The sequence below is a fragment of the Desmodus rotundus genome, chromosome 1 (genome assembly GCF_022682495.2).
Source record: "Desmodus rotundus isolate HL8 chromosome 1, HLdesRot8A.1, whole genome shotgun sequence".
NCBI lineage: Eukaryota > Metazoa > Chordata > Mammalia > Chiroptera > Phyllostomidae > Desmodus > Desmodus rotundus.
In genome coordinates, this window is record NC_071387.1 from 60,512,229 (window position 1) to 60,524,295 (window position 12,067).

General features: G+C 37.2%; 1 protein-coding gene across 7 annotated transcripts in view; it reads right to left on the reverse strand.

Moving 5' to 3' along the window:
- MPDZ (multiple PDZ domain crumbs cell polarity complex component) overlaps positions 1-12,067 on the reverse strand; it is a 162,862-nt gene that overhangs the window by 59,833 nt on the left and 90,962 nt on the right. For all 7 annotated transcript variants that reach the window (XM_053924490.2, XM_053924502.2, XM_053924496.2 and 4 more), the window contains 4 exons: positions 11,642-11,758; positions 9,257-9,424; positions 1,168-1,452; positions 794-917 (listed from right to left, as the gene is read on the reverse strand). In XM_053924490.2, coding sequence (XP_053780465.1) covers positions 794-917; positions 1,168-1,452; positions 9,257-9,424; positions 11,642-11,758 — 694 coding nt within the window. The remainder of the gene's footprint in view (positions 1-793; positions 918-1,167; positions 1,453-9,256; positions 9,425-11,641; positions 11,759-12,067) is intronic.

Below are 12,067 nucleotides of genomic sequence, written 5' to 3' on the forward strand. Positions count from 1 at the left end.
TCTCCGATGCAGCGCTAACCAGAGAGTCTTGGACCACACTCCGCATTCAGATCAACTGTTCGAACACACTACTCATCGTCACAGACCATTAGGAACAGAGTTGAGTCACATGACTGCTTAACTAAAAAAAAAAAAAAAGGAACAAATGTGCTCTGCCTCAATATAGCTTTAGTTATTGTAATTAGGATTTTATTTTTGTAGGAAGTCTGCTTTGCCCAACTCTGAAGGCTTTATGGTTATTAACTAGCTGGAACCTTTTATGGGTAAGAAAGGACAAAAATCCTGCCACCTGGGAAGGACTATTATAACTTGCATTTATATTTTGGTGGTGGCACACCTGGCTGTCTTTTTACTCTTTCTTTCAGTGAATGAAAGAAATTAAATACAAACTGACTTATGCATAACTGGTAACATTCAAAGAAACTAATAATTTGCTTTTCCAAAGAATTGAGAACTCCAAATTGCTGACTTTTCATTTTCTAAGAATTCCTTTTCTGATTTTCTGTTTCATATACAAACAATTCGTATATCTTTTACTTGAATGTAAATGAGACTACTGAATACTTTCAAATAATTAAGAGAGTCAGGGATTTAAGCGAGTCCGAACTAAACAAATCTGTTCATCATTTCAGGAAAAATAATGAGCATGCCAAATGAGAAACCATAAAAATTGCAGAAACATTTATAACATCTATTGTCTTAGCTACAGCCCCAAATATCAAAACCAGGTCCAATTCTTCTTCTTTGCAAGGGGGTTGTTTGGGAAGATCTGTGTGGAAAAGAAGGAACTTACCTAGGCTAGAATTGCCTTTTGCTATAATAATAGTCCTCTCCAAGGGTTCTTTGGACATATTCTGAAGCATGACACGCTCGGCAGCAGAGGCCAGGGAGCTCTGTTGACTTAAGATCTCAGAGCCCTGACGGAGAGAAAAAATAAGTCACATGAAAAGGAAAACTAGACTTTGGAGTATGGTTTCAACATCAAACATATCCTCTCACTGACAGTGCCCTATTCAACAGGAATCTATTAAAAAAACAAGTTCATAGGTTGCCTTCTGAACAATCTCCGAGGCAGGAGAGCGGCAGCTCCAGATGGGGAGGTCAGCCAGAGTGCTGCACCGTCCCCAACCTCATGGCTGCACACAGACCACACCTTTAAAACGCTACCTTTCCAGCTGCATCAGGCAGCAGAGGAGAAGTTAGTTCTGCACTTGATATAACTTCATTTGGGAGCTGAGGTTCAGTCCACACTCTCATGCTTGCACGTTCATACTGTTGCTCGACAGCATTTGCGGGTGCATAATCATTTATGGTAAAGCCAGAAAGAGGCCCCACGCTCAAGTCTACTGAAGGTGGACTCTCATCCCGTCTTTGCAGGAGATTCTGGGTGTACAATTCTTCCAAGGACATGTGCAGGTCAAGTCCTGGATCTGAAGAGTTTTCAGTAACATCCTGATTATTAAAGAAAAAATAAAAAATTATGGCCAGAACTATATCACTGTAGTCTGTAAGATCCTTTCTTAATGGAAGACTATTTACCGGAAAAAAAAAAAAACCCTCAACGTAATTGTTCAGTACTTAAAAAGCATTAGAAAACATACAAATTCTTCACTTAGCTAATGTGCGTATACCATTATTTTCATAAATGCTTTTCAATACATTTCTTGCAATCATACATCTCATGTTCTGCTGAGTTATACTTGTACAATATACGGGATATGAGATCATTGAGAGACAAAAGTATGCTCTATTCACAAATAAAATCACTCAGAGTCCAATGTACATGGGAAATCAAGTAACTTATATTTCCAAGTCTTAGTTAAAGAACAGTTCTTTTCCAATGAGCTTGAGCTCCTATGTATCACAAGACCAAAAGCATACACAGAATGACATTGATTCAGATTCACAAGAACCTTCAAGAGAAAATTATTTTAACATTTATAGGTATTTAGGAAAAGACCAGAAAGCCGTACTTCACATTATTGTAGGGAAATTTTTCACAATATTCTGCGAGACATAACAGAAGAAATACTAAGAATGGATATTATTCTAACCCATTAGAAGATGTATGCTCTAACCCAGGCTGTCTCATTAGCAATCTATACATCACAGAACTTTTTGCTTTATATTAATTTCTAAAATGCCCTAATCTCTAAATTCTATAGTCCTACTCGTACAGAACCCAGGCATCTACTTACAACATGTATATTGTATCACTCGTGCTTTGGGCAAGCAGCTGCCCCACGAACTGCTGTTGTTGAGTAAACATCAATTTTCTCTTCAACTCTCTGAGTGATATTTTTACAGTGGAATAGTGGCGTATGACTACATCATCGCTGGAAAAGATTAAAGCCACTCAGATGTGTAGTCTGTACGCACACTATACTAAAGTCTCCCTTAGCAGCTCCCACTTCTGGTCCTTTCCCCAGTGAGGCTAGCTGGCTTCAGTCGTGTGTTTATCGGTCACATTTAAAAAATTCATTTGATGTATGTGACTCCAAATGCACACACTCACACATCCGAGCACATACACTTCATTTTTAAAACCGAAACTGAACCATATGCTACCTAGTAGGTTTTTACTTGCTTTTCTGAAGTATCTTTATGTAAGAGATCCCCACATCAATGAATAAAATCCAACTTCAGTCTTTTTATGGCTACAAAACGCTCCTAAGTATGAAAGACGGAGTGCAGACTCTGGAGCCAGGCTGCCTCAGTCCAGGTGCTGACTCCATCACCAGTTAGTTCTCTGAGCTTTGACAAGTTACTTAAACTCCAAGTCTTAGTTCCCTCACCTACTAATTAGGGAAAATAACAGGACCTGGTTACAGGACTGTGGGGAGGACAGAGACAGTTAATACCACAAAATGCTAAAAACATGCCTAACTTAACAGAAAACACCCCATCATCATTAGCCATTGCTGATATTTTTATTCCACATCTTTGTGGACCTGTGAAAATTTATTCAGGATGAACTCCTACAATTAGAGCAGTTGTTCAAATGACACGCACACTTAAAGTGATATGTACATATACAGTGCCAAACGATCTACCAGTTTTCTCTCACAAAAAGGGAACACAGGAGTGCGTGTTGACTAATCTTGACAACTGTACATTAGCTCGGCAATTTGAGCTGTAAGAAATACACGCAGTGGTGTTTTAGTGTTTTAGTACATGTGTCCCTGACACTTAGTGAGGACATGCCACTTGTATGTCTCCTGTGAACACTCTCTTTACATACTTTATCAAAGATTCTATCTGATGGTATTCACTTATTGTCATCATTGATATATTCTGAATATTAAGTCATTGTGAGATATACTGGAAATATTTTCCTAGCTTGTTACATCTCTTTTAAGTCTGCATATGATCTATACATGCATAAATTAAATTTTCTATGTAATCAAGAATTATTTATGTAATTTTGTCAAATTTTTTGTGATTCTGGGTTTTATATGTTGTTCAGTAAGTCCTTCCTCTGCACAAAGTAAATGAAATGCTTTCTAGTATTTGCCTTGTTTTAACATTGCGTCTTTTCCGATTCCATTTTAAACCGTCCAGGGTGTGGTGCGAGATATGGGGCTCTCTTTTCATGGGTTCCAAGTGGGTAATCAGTTGCTCCAACACAATTACACTCCTCTCCCGCAATAAAGTTTTCATCTCTCTGGATTTAACAAATTGATGGGACAAAAAAATGAGAAAAGTGGGAACATCAAACAAGCAGATGTTAACATCTTTAGCATCCTCAGGAAAAAGTGATAGGAAAGTGTCATCCTCTATACCCCTAGAACCTAGGCAATAACCTGCTAGCTCAGACATCCAACTTTGATAATGTTAGTCCTATTAAACATAACAGTGTCCTTACTAAAGAAATTGGTTAGCTTCTGTATTATTAATTATGATGATTAGCAATAAGTCATCTCTCCCACTCCAAAAAATAAAGATAACGATCAAAACTACTTTTCATCAGAAGGAGGTCAAGCTGCCCTTGTTGGCTGGGGTTTACTGTAAACCCTGTAACAAATTTCCATGCATTATTCATGAAGGAGTTAACACAGACACAGAAAAGGAAGAGCTAATCAACACAGCAGACAACATAAGCCTACTTCAGAAACGTTTCTGGTTGCTGAACAACCAACTGAGTTTTATTTTTAAAAGTCTTACAGTGATTGCTGGGGAGAGGGGGATATAAGGGAATTAAATGGTAATGAAAAAATACAATAAAGATTAAATAAAAAAAGATAAGAAAAGCAGCTCTTTCCCCATATATATCCAAAATAACCACAATTTCCCATTGCAACCTGGTATCTAAATGAAACTGAGATACCAAAAATCTACCCTAATATGCCCTTCCACTTGATATAGTCTTGTTCTCTGGAGAAGAAAAAAGGGGGAAAGGTTAAATAAAAATGTCAAATTTACTTGAAAATACGTCAACTCCTTAAATGTAATGAATAAGCTAAAGTTGTACTTGAGCACATCGTTTCCCAGGTAATATATTTACACAGACTAGCTTAATACTTAAACTTTCACTGGACACAACCTGCTTTTCTTCAATAAGCAGTCTACCACGGAAGTCTTCTTCTTACTTTTCAATATACTATAAGCACAGCTATTGCAACTTACATTGTTCCCACACTCTTTCTGAGATAAGGTGTATTTCCTTTATTGTTTATATGCTAACTTTACTGACCAAAAAGGCAACATCTTTTATTCCTTCGAGAGCTTCCCTTTTTGTCAGTAAGATTTTCACAATCACTCTCATCATCTGACTAGAGTGATTTAACTAGTTTTTTAATACTAAACCTCCCCTCAAAAAAAAATAGACATTTTAAACATGGATGTAAAGGCAGTAATATTTTATGTTATACAATGACAGGTGAAGATTGGTGGATTTGTTATGGGAGAAACTCGGTTCTTGCTGACACAGTAAAGAATTACAGATCAGCAAGCTTATTAGCATGCAAGCAAAATTTATTAGTGCTAAGTTCTAAAGGGAAAGCAAAAACAAGCAAGACAAGAGGTCAGGTGACTAGCACCCACGTGGCCAGAGCCCCTCCCCGACCCCACCAGTCAGAGGCCAGCTGGCCAGGGGCCCCCATTTAACAAGAAAGGGCCAAGAGAGTGGGTCCTTTGTTCTGAGGACTTATATAGTTGGCAGGATGGGGTGAGGGAGTTACTTACAGACTGATGAATAAAGGTGGTACCAGCTTTTCTCAGGGGAGAACTGACTACCCAAACATAGGTATGTGTGTGGGTCTGTTGGCCTGAATCCCTCTCTTGCTCTAGACTCTATTTGCTCATTTTGCATATATGACTGGAGGCAGGCAGTTAACCCAAGATGTTTTATGGGCTTTTCCTTTGCACATTGTAGACCCCTCCCTTCCCCCTCCAGGCCTTGGAATGAACGCACAGTCTCAAGGTTTTCCTTTTCCCAGCTAGTGGAGATGATATACAAAGACTTTCAAGGGCTCCTCCCCATCCCCTGCACTATCACAGTTTTGCTTGTTCAGAATGCCTGGCAGTCTTACCGAATCAGGCTCAGGACTACTGGGTCAATGGGTGAGATATGTTCCCTTGCTTTTAGCCTCCTGTATTAAATTCTTTGTTAGATTGCAATGCTGAGGGCCCTGCCTTTATTTCCTCTCTGGTCACTCATTCCTAGCTGCAACCATAACAGATTATATGTATCTGTATCTACCTGTATCTATCTCTCTCTCTCTCTCTCTCTCTCTCTCTCTCTCTCTCTCTCTATATATATATATATATATATATATATATATAAAATAGACTCCATTAGCTGTGCTTGGTGTACAAGGTGCAGAAAGGAGTTTCTCTCTTGACAAACATCAATTTCAACTTTCACTAGAATCAACAGCATTTCCTATAGGTACCAGAGCTCAGAAATGAAGGATGAGCATCAAACTGGTAACCCACCATCCGTGGAGCAAGGGTGAGACTGTGAGTGCACCAGGAGGGGTGGGGCCCGCTGGTGAGGATTAGGAGAAAGGGAGACTCATTACACAGCTATGAAGTCTTTATTGGGTATATTTTTAAGCCAAAATAGGAAAAATTAAATGAAAGCATCCTCTCCCTCAAGATATGTTGCCTTTTAAACAAAAGTCTATAAGCATTTAAGTTTGAAAAGAATTATTTCTGTATTTGTTATGTCTTTGGAGGGGACAAGAAAAAGGGGATAAAAAGATTGATCATAAAGTTAAAACCTAGAATGGTAAGAAAGGAAAAAAAACCTCATTGGCTTTTTGCCTTTAAATCCACCTTTCAATGGCCTGCCTCTATTAATCCAAATGCATGAAAGCAGCTATATTTTTCAGATTTTTGAGTAATGGTTATTTCTCTTAAATCCTTAACTGATAATTAATCAAATTAAGCAAACTCCTTTAAAAAGAAAAACACAGGAAAGCAGGATCCTGGATGGGAATACTTTGTTCAGAGGAGCTCCGCCTGGGGCTGCAGCCCTCTGGGGTCTGCGCTGAGGTCAGGGCCCAGGCTCTGCAACGAGGAAGTCCTCCCTTCCAGGTGAGCTCCTGCTCTGGGCGCCCAGTTCCTACAACTTCTAGCACACCTGACCAAATGAAGGACCCCGCATCCCTGTAAGGAGAAAGGTAAAACTACCTGGCACTTCCAGACACAACTTTGACTATAAGATTATTACATATTCAGTAAAGTCAAAACCTTGAGGAATCACTGAGATCTTCAACTTCTATTTCATCCTTTTTCACATCAGTATGGAGGATTCTCAGTTTTCCTTAAATATCATCTGCTATACAATCTTATTTTATCAATTAAAAAGTCCTAATGTGAGCTCACTTTTCTTTAAGAAAAATGGTCAATTCTAAATTCTATAACAAATTGCCATTCTGTCTTTTTAAAGTAAATTTTCATGAAAAGAAACAGAAAGATCATCTAACTTTTTATTTATTTACACACAGTTTTCTAGTATATACCTAGATGCTAAAAGATGCTACAAAACAGCACAAAAACAAAACATAGATTTACCGCATTGTAGGAACAGTCCTACTTTCAAAGAAAACTAAAAGCACACAAGAGTTTCACAATTTGATTTAAAACACCCTCATTAATGTCTCCTTTGTTATTTTGTAGTTTAAATATTTCAGTTGATAAGCCAGCTTGCCAAAATTTGCTTCAACAAAAAAGTAAACTCCTTGGGAATTAAAAAAAAAGAAAAAGAAAGAAAGGAGGCAAACAGACTTCAATAAGCCAGTATGTTGTGTTTCATACAGCCAGCATTTGCCCTGTAAAATATATGCACTTCTCAGTATGCAGATTGCGTGATACCTTTAAGTAACAATTACAAAGTTAAACAATGCAATCTGTGCCACTGGCAAGAACTGTGCTATGCTGTGGATTAGGAGATTCCATTAGAAGATGAACTCAGCTTCCAGCCCTGAGGCAAGGAAAGACTGAACGTGGTCCAGACAGGATGCAGTCAGAGAGACAGTCTCAGGTGTGGTGAGAGAGGAGCAGCTGCTCCATTCAAGATTATACCTTGTAAACCAATTCAAAAAGATTGCCCAGCATCATTTGCAAGGATAACAGGTGTACCCTGAACATAAAAGAAAATCCTTGAATATTCTGGCCAAAAAAAAACTTGTTAATTCAGGAAAGCAGGAAATCTGTGCTAGATAGACCTATGAAAATTCTACTTTCCAACTCATTCAAATTCCCTTCCCACTGAATTTATGTGAAAAATACATATTTAATATATTTAAGAATTACTGGCATGTTTTGTCTTAATTTTTATTGTTATCTGTGGGATATTTCCAACACAGAAAAATAAAGAAAATATATCCACATATGAACTTTTTGCTCATATTTATAGATATTAACATTTTGCCATATTTTCTTCAATTTCTTCCCACTTAAAATGATACAATGCATTAAGCTACATCCCATGCTTCCTTTTTTTCTCTAAGAATAACTTCTTTCCTGAGGTTGAAAAGTAACATTGCCATAGAGTTTTAGTTTTTTCAGTACATACACATACTCATAAAAATACACTGGATTGCTTTACATAGCAAAAATATAAACAATGCCAACAACTCAATAGAAAGATAAGCAACTCATTAAGAAAGAGTCAAAAGATATGAAGAGGCCACGATGAAGTGAAACCCAAATGGCCAGTGCATTAAAAAGGAGTTCGACCTCACTAGTAGTAATCAGGAACACCAAATTCAAATAAGGTACCATTTCATACCCAAAAGATTGGCTAGGCTTTAAAATATTACTTATTAAACATTTCATGGCATGTCACCAAGAAAATAGAGTTGGAGCATTTATGCCAATAATCTATTTCTAAAATGCAAATGTCACAGGTACGTCAAAAGTAACTAACTTAATTCTTCATTCCCATCCAGTGACTTAAATATACTCTGCTGTTCAGTATGATTTTTATGTATTCTATGGCATCACTTTATATAAAAACATATGACTGCATTAAGTTTAACTTAGTAGATATTAAATTAATGCAAAAATATTTTACTATACAACTTTTCATGGAAGTCAGGGATTTTTTAAATAATTTTTATTGTTATTCAATTACAGTTGTCTGCATTTTCTCCCCATCCCTCCATCCCACCCCAGCCAAACCCACCTCCCTCCCCCACCTCCACCCTCCCCCTTGATTTTGTCCATGTATCCTTTATAGTAGTTTCTGTAATTCCCTCTCCCCACTAGCCCCTCCCCTCTCCCCTCTGGCTATTGTTACATTGTTCTTAATTTCAATGTATCTGGTTATATTTTGTTTGCTTTTTTCTTTTGTTGATTATGTTCCAGTTAAAGGTAAGATCATATAAGCCAGGCGGTGAGGGACAAATACCATATGATCTCACCTTTAACTGGATCATGGAAGTCAGTTTTAAAACCAGTAAGAAAATAATTCTAATTTTTCCAAAGTAGACCAGCTAAAAAAAATGCAGTTTGAGAAATACATTTCATGGTTGTCTTTGTAACATGAAATCCTAATCAAAACTTTGAACAACTGTGTCCATCACTCTGCATCCAGACGGTAGAATTAAATAGTCCCTATGAGTCTAAGAGTTACCCAATCAACACTACCTAAAGGAAACTGCACTTTAATCTGATAATGAATCCATGACCTGAGAAACATAATGTCTCTGACATGCTACTCCTACAGCTCAACTTCCCCTAAACAATGACCTCTGGAAAATCACACAGGAGGTTCTCCCACAGGTGAGATAACATTTCCTCGTACCTTGGGAGGAGAAGATGGAAGGGAGGGGCCATAGTTCAGGCCATCACTACCAGCGCTGCCGTGAAGAGATAAGATAGAGGCCTGAGTAGAGTAGATACTGTCATTGTCAGGAGAGTACTGAGACTCACAGGCAGACTCATTTGCTAGGTCAGCATCATTTGTGTCCACCTAGGAATAAAAGCAATAACATCAGTTGAAAATTCTATTCTATCACATATGACAAAGTCTTCACTTGAGACTAACAGGCACACTGAAATCATTCCTTATCTATGCTGTTTTCTACATGACCCCTTCACCCTCTTCACCGCATCCGACTGACTAATGCAATAGAAGAGGGATGAACTGCCCGCCATCCTCAGGGGATGTTGGCTTGAAGGTTATTTTATTCCATCAATAAAGGGCTAAAAGTAACCATTACAAAAGGACCTGGACCAATTCTAAGTTTGAACAATTTCATAAATTAAGAAAAAATATTTGCTTTTTTTCTAGTTCACATTATTTTTAAATAACTCCTGCCCAACTCCTACAATTTTGTAATAAAATGAATGAGGTCATTACTTTCCCTATTCAACTAAAACAAACTTCTTCAATAGGACCACTAGGCAATAATCCATTTCTAAATCTCACTAAAAATATATTTTGTTTAAATTATCTCTAACTGGATTTAAAAACCACTCAAGTTACAGACTTGGAACTTGACGGTGATCATCAGACACTAAAGAGAAAAATCTGTCACTTCATGCTGAAGTCACACTGACGAACAAGGTGCTCAGCTGTGATCGAGCTATGGGGAGACTACGGTATAAACTGCTTCTGTTTGAAAGCGCATGCAGAGGGTGGCAGAGAATTTCACTGCGCCTTATCTAAAAATCCTATGACTATCTTCTGTGGAAAACCCAATGAAAGAACCAAGACAGGACAAGCTTGAAGCTGTTCTTATAATTCACTCCCTGTTACACCTCAGAATGGGTAGAACTGACATAAATACTACCCTTCTCCAATATTACCAGTATTTTCTGTTTTATTGGCAGAAACCATATGTTCTGTTTCTTTGTGATTTCAACTTACACATTAGCCAGGAAAAGTTGCAAGCATTGTAACATTATACTAGGTTACATTCTTGCATAAACAAAACAAGAAAACAGATGGGCCATTTCAAAATGAACTTCTCTAATAATACAGGGTCCAGCACAAATAACACTCATTTTTATTACAAAATCATAAGCATGTAATTCTGTCACATAACCATATCACACTCTAGCACACCATACGACATTTTAGGTGAAATGTTCAAATTGCTGTCCATCTCGTGCGAGACATTCACGTGCCCACCGACCACACTCGAGCAGGCGTTACTTCTGCCGGACTCTGTATATTTCAGTACATGCTCAAAATCACTAGTGAGTAACTATGTGGAAACTTATCCTTTATGTATGTAAATTATCTACAACAATCTAAGTAGAAAATATTTAACATCTGTTATCTAAAAAGATAATATTAAGCTCAGATCATGGATTACTATAGAAAAATACTTATTTTAAGTAATATTAAAGAAAAATATCTCAAAACAATCTGTATACCTTTCATTGATGCCTCAGAATCTCAAAAGAGATCCCAACAATCAATTCATTTAACTACTGTAGAGACAAAAACAGCAGGGTCCAGAGAAGTTGAATGAACAATGGAAGATTATATAGCTAGTTAGGGAGGAAGCCAAGGGCACATACTACCATAAGATGTTGCACTCTCAGAAAAGCGGGACTACTCTTCTTTTTGGTTGGTATTCATCTAAGGAGATTCAAGAAAGTCGTGACAACTCTAGAAAAAAAATGATTTCTCGGGGCACTTTTAGACAATGATGTATCTGTGACCTGCAGTATTTCAAAAAGAATTTTCTATGGCTGGCTACTACTGAACACATTTAAACCACAGTATTTAATGTAGTTCATGGAATCTAAACTATCTACTTTTGAAGTGTTAACATAATATTATCATAATGTCCATGAAGACCTATTACCTGATTAAAAGGTAGACAAAATGCTGACTTCTGGCTAAATGCTAAAACAATTAAAAGGATGCCTAGAGATACTCAAGTATACAATTAGAGCAAATAAGTGCTCCAACAAACTTTAGGTATGGTGTAAAGATTAATTCTACTTGTAGATATAATGCCTTGATAATTAAATTTTCCTCACAATTTCAAGAAATAGTTTTCACATATGATTGTTTTCATTCCCATTTTGAATTATTAGAACCATTAAAGTTGATGATAAAATGTTTAGTTTTCCAAACATAATGAACAAAGAATATAGTAAAACTTTAAAATATTTTGAAAGGCAAAAACAGTAAGATTTTTGAAAGAAAGCTTAAGTTGTGGCCACTAACCAGAGCCAAGTCAGCCCTGAAGAGGGCTCTGTCAGCGAGCCCTTCCTCCTCGCAGGAGTGTGGGGGGTAGAGAAAGGAATCCTCCTTAGCAGAAACATAACCTTCTTCTGGTGAGAGCTGCAGGGAGAATGAAACGCAGTGTTGAAGGATGAAATCATGAAAGAGAAAGAGAGGGGAGAGGGAGACAGGAGAAAAAGAAGAGAAGAAAATATGGGAAAGTTTTCAAATGATACCACATAACTTTAACATAGAATGACGAGCATAAAATATGATAAATATTCATATTTAACAATTTTGTTAAGACACAATTAGGATACTTATTGCAATACCAACATCATCCGTTAGAGGAGAATCCCTTTCAACTAATTTTTTCATTCTTCTTATACAAGATTATCAAAATTAACAATTTCTTATATTATAGTAATC